General features: G+C 41.6%; 1 protein-coding gene across 1 annotated transcript in view; it reads right to left on the bottom strand.

Annotated features, from left to right (window-relative positions):
• Positions 1–9,350, bottom strand: part of PNPT1 (polyribonucleotide nucleotidyltransferase 1) — a 65,165-nt gene extending 55,815 nt beyond the window's left edge. Inside the window, exons 1-4 of the mRNA XM_011996505.1 lie at positions 9,105–9,350; positions 2,737–2,797; positions 1,447–1,521; positions 2–82 (exon numbers count right to left, since the gene is read on the bottom strand). Of these exons, the coding sequence (XP_011851895.1) occupies positions 2–82; positions 1,447–1,521; positions 2,737–2,797; positions 9,105–9,265 (378 nt within the window). The 5' untranslated portion in view covers positions 9,266–9,350. The remainder of the gene's footprint in view (position 1; positions 83–1,446; positions 1,522–2,736; positions 2,798–9,104) is intronic.
• Between the last annotated feature and the right edge of the window lie 787 nt (positions 9,351–10,137).

The following is a 10,137-nucleotide window of genomic DNA, read 5'->3' as shown; positions in this document are numbered from 1 at the left end:
CTTTATCAGAAGTACCAATCTCTCTTCTCAGATAGTTTGTGGGAATTCTACCTGCTGCAGCAGCTTTTTGTCTGTAGTCAACCTGAAGCAGCAAAAAAAAAAAAAAAAGTTCATATAATTCTTTTTGTAGAAACAAACTATACTGTAAGAACTACTATATGAATGCTAATTCTCCTGAGGTCGCCAACAACACAGTCTAGACTCAGAGCAGAAAATATGTTACTTACTTAGCATTTTATATCTTTTGGGGAAAGGAAAGTTGATAGAAATGTTTCCGCAAAGTGAAATAAAAAAATGTTCAGGTGTAGTGGCTCACACCTGTAATCCCAGCATTTTGGGAGGCCAAGGCAGGAGGATCGCTTCAGGCCAGGGGTTTCAGAACTGCCTGGGTAACACAGAAAGACCTCGTCTCTACCCCCCATAAAAAAAAAAAATTAGTTGGGCACAATGGCCTGCACCCATAGTCCTAGCTACTCAGAAGGCTGAGGTAGGAGGATTGCTTGAGCCCAGGAGTTTGAGGCTGCAGTGAACTATGATCACACCACTGAACAACTCTAACCTGGGTGACAGAGCTAGACCCTGTTTCTTTTAAAAAAAAAAAAAAAAAAAAGTCTTCTATTCAACAGTAAGAGTGGAAGACTCACTATTTCCCACAGATACTCATTCTGATCAAGTCAAACATTGCTTTTTTGGGTATCAACTCTGTTACATATAATTGTGCCCCCCTTTTCATAATAGAAGGGAGCTATAAAATTCAAACGAACTCATCACTAAACATACAGTTGTCTCTTGGTATCTCTGGGAGATTGGTTCTAGGACCTCTTGCGGATATCAAAATCCATTGATGCTCAAATCCTTGATGTAAAACACCATAGTATTTGTTTATAACCTATGTATATCCTCTCATATACTTTAAATCAATCTCTAGATTATATATAATCCTTAATACAAAGTAAATGCTACATAGTTTTTATACCGTATTGTAGGGAATGACAAGAAAAAAAAGTCTGTATGTGTTCAGTACAGATGCAATTTTTTCCCCAATATTTTCGATTCATGGTTGGTTGAATCCATGGATGCAGAACCCAAGGACATGGAGGGCTGACTGTACTTGCAGAGTCATACTGAAGGGAAACTATGAGGGAAATGAATTCATTGCTTATTCAGTGTCAAAGTAGTCATGCACTTCCAATCTTCTTGTCAACTTATGCACCTGGACGCTCCAAATTCTAAAGCATGCTTAATCCTAGTATTTGCTTATGAAGCAGTTTATACTCTTTTAATGAGTCAGCATCAAAAAACTAGGAAAAATTCTTTGTTGTGCAAGTTCATATTTTCCACTCACTAGACATGTATTTTCCACTCACTAGACACTGGACAAAAATATTATACATTCTACACTTACCTACACCATATTACAGTTCAGATAAATCAGCAAAAACTTACCACCAAAGGCATAAACTGGGAAGGCGAAGGTTTTGTTTTACTGACCGCTGTGACCATTACTGCAGTGTCACCTGACTTAAACATAAAGAACAACACTGGTAAGTTCATTTGAAATCAGATATCAGCATCTAAGTAGCAACTGAATAAATCCTTACTCCAATTAAACTCAAGAAAAGATATGTAATTCTATCACATGATTATGAAATAAAAATGGTTATTCACAAGTAGTCCAATCTTGATCTCTGAGCTTTTCAAAAGCTATGGATAAGGCAAGATTAACAGGCAATTTAGTCATATCCAATGAATTGAATAGTATTCTCTACTTCTTATGTGGCTATACATAAGGAAAAATTCCCCAATTATTACTATAGAAGAAAATACCAAAATCACTTTCTCTAGAAAAGCACAACAGAATTTATTAATGCATAAAAGAGAAGCCCAAGTTTGGAAAGGATGTTTAAGGTCACTTAAAATGGCCAGGCACGGTCGCTCACGCTTGTAATTCCAGCATTTTGGGAGGGCAAGGCAGGTGGATCACGAGTTCAAGAGATCGAGACCAGGCCAGGCACGGTGGCCCATGCCTGTAATCCCAGCACTTTGGGAGGCCAAGGCGGGTGGATCACGAGGTCAGGAGATCGAGACCATCCTGGCTAGCACAGTGAAATCCCAACTCTACTAAAAACACAAAAAATTAGCCGGGCGTGATAGCGGGCGCCTGTGGTCCCAGCTGCTTGGGAGGCTGAGGCAGGAGAACGGCGTGAACCCAGGAGGCGGAGGTTGCAGTGAGCTGAGATCACACCACTGCACTCCAGCCTGGGCGACAGAGAGAGACTCCATCTCAAAAAAAAAAAAAAAAAGAGATCGAGACCATCCTGGCCAACATGGTGAAACCCCATCTCCACCAAAAATAAAAAAATTAGCTGGGTGTGGTGGTGCACTCCCGTAGTCCCAGCTACTCAGGAGGCTGAGGCAAAAGAATTGCTTGAACCCGGGAGGCAGAGGTTGCAGTGAGCCGAAATCGCACCACTGCACTCCAGTCTGGTGACAGAGCAAGAGTCCATCTCAGAAAATAAAAATTAAAAAAATAGAAAAAAATAAGTCACTTAATACATGCAGCCCTCTGGACTCTGGTTGTCGGGAATGATTCTTACCGTATAAACTATCTTAGTACTATCTGAATTAATTTCCAGTATCAAAATTCTAAGTAGTTACACAATGTTGTAGTTACACATTTAGTATGAGTCTCTGTACCCATTTTTAAGATGAATTTTTAAAATCTGGACATTTTACCTGTACTACAGCAGAGCCATCTGCAAATCTGGCCAGCTTTCCAGAGGATATTTCTAATTTCCTGTTTAAAAATAAAAATACAATACAAGAAGACTTAGGTTATCTGTACAATTCCTGCTTAGTATAAAATAATAAAAGATTCTAAGGGAAGATTCTAAACCCCTCCCACCCACCCCACCAACAAAAAGGGGCAGAATCCATGATCATTATCAAAAGTAAAAGGGGAACTTAAGAGTGACTTAAAGAAGAATACAGAAACCAAGGCACAGGATTGATCTGAACAGGAAAGCATTTTGGAGGTTCAGAAATTAACTGCTTCCCTAAATGTTAATTCCCATGTACCATCTATTTTTTTTTTTGCGGGGGCGGCGGTGGGTGGTGGGTCATTGTGTCTTGTATCTTCTTTTTCTTTTCTTTTCTTTTTTTTTTTGACAGAGTCTTGCTCTGTTGCCTAGGCTGGAGTGCAATGGCACAATTACAACTCACTGTAACCTTGAACACCTGGGCTCAAGTGATCCTCCAACTCAGCTTCCTGAGTAGTTGGGACTACAGGTGCACACCACTACACTTGGCTAATTTTAGTTTTTGTTATGGATGAGATCTCACTATATTGTCTAGGCTGGTCTTGAACTCCTGGCCTCAAGCAATTCTCCCGCCTTGGCCTCCCAAAGTGCTGGGATTACAGGTGTGAGTCATGGTGCCTGGCTCCATTTACCATCTTAGTACAGTCTCTTATCATCTCTCACCTTGTTGACTACAGTAACATTTTAACATACAAATAGGATTGTTTCCCTACTTAAAAATCCTTTAGCCAGGCGTGGTGTCTCCCAACTGTAATCCCAGGACTTTGAAAGGCTGACACAGGCTGATCACCTGAGGTCAGCAGTTCAAGACCAGCCTGGCCAACATGGTGAAATCCCATCTCTACTAAAAATATCAAAATTAGCTGGGCATGGTGGTGCCTGTCCATAATCCCAGCTACTAGGGAGGCTGAGGCAAGACAGTTGCTTAAACCCAGGAGGGGGAAGTTACAGCGAGCAGAGATTGTGCCAATGCACTCCAGCCTGGGCGAGAGTGAGACTCCGTACCAAAACAACAACAACAAAAAAAACTTGAGAATTTCTCCCAATGCTTTTAGGACAAAATATAAACTCCTAAATATTGCCTATAAGGACCTTCACGTTCAACAGAAGGGGAAAGAATAATCTTCAATTCAATGAGTAAAGAGTAGTCTTGTGAGGCAATAGTGAACAACCAGATGCAAAAAAGAATGAATCTTCATAAATTAACTCAAAATGGATCCTGGACTCAAACGTTATGAGCTAAAACGATAAACGTCTTAGAAACAAAACACAGGAGTAAATCTTCAGAGACTTGGGCCAAAGTCTTAAATATGACATCAAAAGCATAAATGACAAAAGAAAAAATAGGTAAGTTGGATTTCATAAAAATTTAAAACTTTAAGAGTAAAAGAAGTGCCATATATTAAGAGAAAAATATTTGCAAACCAAGTATCTGATAAGGGACTTGTATTAATATCTAGAATATTTAAATAATGCTTACAATTCAACAAAAAAGACAACTGAATTTTAAAACTTGGCGAAGAGGCCGGGCGCGGTGGCTCAAGCCTGTAATCCCAGCACTTTGGGAGGCCGAGACGGGTGGATCACGAGGTCAGGAGATCGAGACCATCCTGGCTAACACAGTGAAACCCCGTCTCTACTAAAAACTACAAAAAACTAGCCGGGCGAGGTGGCGGGTGCCTGTAGTCCCAGCTACTCGGGAGGCTGAGGCAGGAGAATGGCGTGAACCCGGGAGGCGGAGCTTGCAGTGAGCTGAGATCCGGTCACTGCACTCCAGCCTGGGTGACAGAGCGAGACTCCGTCTCAAAAAAAAAAACAAAAAAACAAAAAAACACTTGGCAAAGGACTTGAACAGACATCTCTCCAAAGAAGACATACAAATGGCCAGTAAGGACATAAAAATATGCTCAATATCATTAACTATCAGCAGGGAAATGCAAATCAAAATCACAACCTGTTATGAATGTTCCTTGTAGCATTATTCATAGTAGTTCCCAAATGGAAACAACCCAAATGTCCATCAACTGATGAATGGATAAGCTAAATGTGGTATAATTCATACAACGGATTATTATTCAGTGATAAAAAGGAACAAAGTACTTATACATGTTACAACATGAATAAACATTGACAACATTATGTTAAGTGAAAGAAGGCAGTCACAAAAGACTATGTTTCCACGTAAGAAACGTTCATAATAGGCAAATCCACAGAGATGGAAAGTAGATTAGTGGTTGCCTGGGGCTGGGGAGAAATACTAAGTGACTACTACTAATGAATTTCTTTTTAGGGTGATAGAAGTGTTCTAAAATTGATGGTGGTAATGGCTGCAAAACTTTGAATATACTAATATCCATTGAATTATACACTTTATTTATCTGTATTTATTTATTTTGAGATAGGGTCTTGCTCTGTTGCCCAGGCTGGAGTGCAGTGGTGCCATCACAGCTCACTGCAGTCTTGACCTCCCAAGCTCAAGCAATCCTCCCACCTCAGCCTCCTGAGTAGCTCGAAATACAGGTGTGCACCACCATACTGGCCTAATTTTTAAATTTTTTGTAGAGATGAGGTCTCACTATGTTACCCAGGCTGGTCTCAAACTCCTGGACTCAAACTCAAGCAATCCTCCTGCCTTGGCTTCCCAAAGTGCTAGGATTACAGACATGAGCCACTGCTCCCAGACGAGTTGTACACTTTAAATGAACTGTATGGTATGTGAATTATATCTTAATAAAGCTGTCTTATATACATGAAATAGGCAGCACTATCAGCCTTATTCCCCAGTTTCAGCAGAGAATGCAAAAAGAGCTTACTGAGGTCTTGAAACAGACCAGCAAAACTTGTCAAAGAGCTCAAGATTCATCAAAAGGTGTTTTGAGATGAAACCAAGTCAGTGACCCCTGAAGATACAGAGGAAGATGCTCTGTCACATGAACTCAGCTTCAGCAACCTTCTTTCATAGTCTGGTGCTGAAAATGCACAAACCAAACACAAGCATGCAGACAGGCCCCATGCCCTGCCCCAAATAAGATTATTCTGTCCTTCACATACCAAAGAGATGAAGGAACAACCCTTAATATTTTCACCTGTTAAATACCTTTGCCAGAAGCCTGAGTTAATGAAAAGCATATTTATCTGTTCAGTTAGACTCATTTTGTTAAGTTTGAAAGTCAGAACAAAGTATGTACATTTAATACATGTTAATAAATACAGTGATTTTGTAGTATCAAATTCTTGACTCTAAAATATTAGTTTTTTTTTTTTAAATCAGGGAATATTTGATAAGTTCTAGTTGGGTTTCTACTTAGTCAACACAGATGGTATAATGATGAAAGCCTACAATAAAATGGGTCTCCTCTGACTAATGGGAATAATGAGGTACAGAGAGGAGGCTGGTGCTGGATTAATACGTGGAGTAGATGGAAGGAATGCGATACTCAAAACCAGTCATACTGTGTAGTATCACAGACCTGCAACAACCTATAGCTGAAATCAGTATTAAGTAATGGTTTCCTGTGGCAAATGTAAATTTGGCATCTTGAAATTTTGTTTAACCCCAAGTAAGATGCTACCAATACTTCTCAAAACCTACCAGGAATTCGCATTCTGTCTACCAATGTGAATTCTGAATACCTAAGTGATCTCTGTGAAGGGGAGTGGAGGATCTTTAACTAGACTACAGTGGGCCCAAAACACAGGGAAGAAAAGCTGTGAAAGCTACAGGTCTACTCCATTAATGGGGCTACTGCCTTAGCATTTTGCCCACAGTGGCATACTCTTTTGAATATCCTCAGTGATTTGATGCATAGTAGATGCTCAATAAATACAGATTGAGGGCCATGCACAGTGGCTCACGCCAGTAATCCCAGCACTTTGGGAGGCCGAGGTAGGTGGATCACTTGAGGTCAGGAGATCGAGACCATCCTGGCTAACACAGTGAAACCCCGTCTCTACTAAAAATACAAAAACTTAGCCGGGCGAGGTGGCAGGCGCCTGTAGTCCCAGCTACTCGGGAGGCTGAGGCAGGAGAATGGCGTGAACCCGGGAGGCGGAGCTTGCAGTGAGCTGAGATCCGGCCACTGCACTCCAGCCTGGGTGACAGAGCGAGACTCCGTCTCAAAAAAAAAAAAAAAAGACTGCTGAAATGAAAATTAAACACCTGCCTCCAAGGTTACCGTGAGCATTAAATATACTATCTGAAAAACACCTACAATAATTATATAATCTTCTAGAATGCAGTAAAGAATACATATGGTAACAAATATAATGTGTCACTCAAATGTTGCCAATGGCAAACAAGACAAAAATGAAAGAATTTATCCAGCAAGTATGATATTTATGAGTCTAGTTATTTCAATACATGACACGAGTTTAAAGAGAACTATCTACAAAAGAACAGGTTGATTAATAAAAGAGTCAAAGTAGATTATTTATGGAAAATATGGAGGGTAGGAGCTGCATCTTGTTTTGAGTATCTAGTGCCTATCTCACAGTATGTGACTGTTGAATGAAATGTTCTGGGCATTTCTTCGAAGCATGTGCAGTCCTTGAAGAATGGAAAAGATGTCCTCTTCCCTCAAAAATCAGAATTAAGGAATGCTAGGAGTGGAATGAGCCTTAGAGATAACCTAGTTTAGGGGTGACCAAACTACAGCTCATGGCCTATTTCTGTATTACTCTGTAACTAAAAATGTTTTTTTATTTTTATTTATTTATTTATTTTTGAGACAGAGTTTCGCTTTTGTCGCCCAGGCTGGAGTGCAATGGCACAGTCTCGGCCACTGCATCCTCTGTCTCATGGGTTCAACCGATTCTCCTGCCTCGGCCTCCCAAGTTACTGGAATTACAGGTGCCTGCCACCATGCCCAGCTAATTTCTGTATTTTTAGTAAAGATGGGGTTTCACCATGTTGGCCAGGCTGGTCTCCAACTACTGACCTCAGGTCATCCATCCACCTCAGCCTCCCAAAGTGCTCGAATTACAGGTGTGAGCCACTGTGCTGGGCCGTTTTTTAAAACATTTCTAAAGGGTTTGTAAACACATACACACAGTGTATACCCCAAAAAGCCTAATATATATATTATCCAGTCCTTTACAGAAAAAGTTTGCAGACCCTTAATGGAATCCAGTCTCCACACTTTGCACAAGAAAATGGTGAATTAACTTGTTCAACGTGAATTACTTATCAAAGTTAGAATGGGAGACCTGGATTCAAAACGATTTTTTTGCTTTTTGTATGAACTGGGGTCAAAATTTTTTCAAAGTACACGTAAGAAATTTAGATAAGGCCGGGCGCGGTGGCTCAAGCCTGTAATCCCAGCACTTTGGGAGGCCGAGACGGGCGGATCACGAGGTCAGGAGATCGAGACCATCCTGGCTAACACGGTGAAACCCCGTCTCTACTAAAAAATACAAAAAACTAGCCGGGCGAGGTGGCGGGCACCTGTAGTCCCAGCTACTTGGGAGGCTGAGGCAGGAGAATGGCATAAACCTGGGAGGCAGAGCTTGCAGTGAGCCGAGATCTGGCCACTGCACTCCAGCCTGGGCTACAGAGCGAGACTCCTTTATAAAAAAAAAAAAAAAAGAAAGAAAAAAAGAAATTTAGATATATGAAGTTTGCATTAGCAATTCCATTTATTCTAAAAACGATTAAAGCATAAGTTTTTTCTTTTTTAAACGGTCCTTTAAAAAAGTACGGGCTTTGTAAGCAAGAAACAGAAATTCCAAAAGCACCTAGTCCCATAATACTTTTTAATTGACTCTTAGAAAGTTATCTAACCTTTTTTGAGCCTCTACAAAACGAGGGTAATAGTACCTTTACGACAGGTTTAAAAAGATTGCGAGGATCCTGTAACTGGCGTTCAAAAAACTGACTTTTCCTTTCCCTCCTAACCCGGGGTCATAGTGGCCACACTTTAGGCAATCAATTAGATTGGATGACGTGATACATCCACGTCAACTCGTTATCCCTAGGTGGAATGTTTCCCACTTAAGAGTCCAGTGGTCCCGGAAAGTAAAGAGATCGGAAGTCAGGTGGAAGGACAGAGTCCGATGGAGCAAAGAAGCCCGGCACACACCAACAGAGGGCATGAGGTAGCGCGGGAAGAAGGAGGGTCCGAGGAGTCACATTCCAAACCCGGAAAGAGAAATTTGGAATTTAGATTTAGGGTAAAGAGAGATTAAATAGACCTAGGATACTGGGTTTCTACCCTGGGAGACGAATACGCTCAGGCTGGCTGGACAGGACGCCTTATGACAATACAGGGAACGCACGCCACTCCTTACCTGTTGCCTAAGTCCACGGCCACAGCTCGAGACCCTGCGCTACTCCATAGTGCACGCGCCTGCAACTGGGTGAGTGCCCGATCCCGCCCTGGCAGACGTAAGGGACCATCGCTCAGGGGCCGGAGCCGGAGGCACGAGCTGCAGTACCTGCAGGCAGCCATGACACCCGGCACGCGATCAACCCAGGCTGTGCCCTGATTGGCTCACTCCTCAGACCGTGGGGCGGAGCCTGATGCAGTTTCGTTTTCCGCGGTGCCTGAGGGACGCCGGGACAACGGAAACGTTGGCCACCTTCTACGAAGACTAGAGAGGATCAAACCTATCAGAAAGCGATTATGTTGTAAACGATCTTTGTTGTTATCTGCCAATGAAAGGCAATTAGATAAATAAGGTTTTTGTGTGTGTACTATCGTAATTTAAAGGAGAAGTTCTAGAATAATGTAAACGTGTAATATGCAGAGTAAATTTATATTTACTTTTATTACTAGAAGTCATAGAACAACACATTATTATTATTTGACTCTGTGAGCTAAGAATTAGAATTTGTGTGGTGGGCCTTTGGAAAGAGCTCTCCCTCTCCCCTTCTCCGCCCTGGTTTTTACTTTATAAATTTCACATAGCAGATATGTCACTGCAGCGATTTGTGTTAACCAATTTACAGCAAATTAATTCATTTTTCATCGACTTGTAATTTTAGAAATATTTATTGTCATTTCTGATTCATTTTCATTTCCATTGCTAATAATTAGAAATTTATATTCCTGTCCCTTTTGGTCGAACTCTTTTTTTTTTTTTTGGAGACGGAGTCTTGCTCTGTGCCCCAGGCTGGAGTGCAACGGCGCGACCTCGGCTCACTGCAAGCTCCGCCCCCCGGGTTCATGCCATTCTCCTGCCTCAGCCTCCTGAATAGCTGGGACTACAGGTGCCCGCCATCACGCCCGGCTAATTTTTTTTGTATCTTTTAGTAGAGACGGTGTTTCACGGTGTTAGCCAGGATGGTCTCGATCTCCTGACCTCGTGATCTGCCCGCCTC

This window comes from Mandrillus leucophaeus, unplaced genomic scaffold (assembly GCF_000951045.1).
Source record: "Mandrillus leucophaeus isolate KB7577 unplaced genomic scaffold, Mleu.le_1.0 Scaffold518, whole genome shotgun sequence".
Classification (NCBI taxonomy): Eukaryota; Metazoa; Chordata; class Mammalia; order Primates; family Cercopithecidae; genus Mandrillus; species Mandrillus leucophaeus.
Note: the sequence above shows the minus strand (reverse complement) of the source record. Positions and strands in the feature narration are given on the sequence as shown.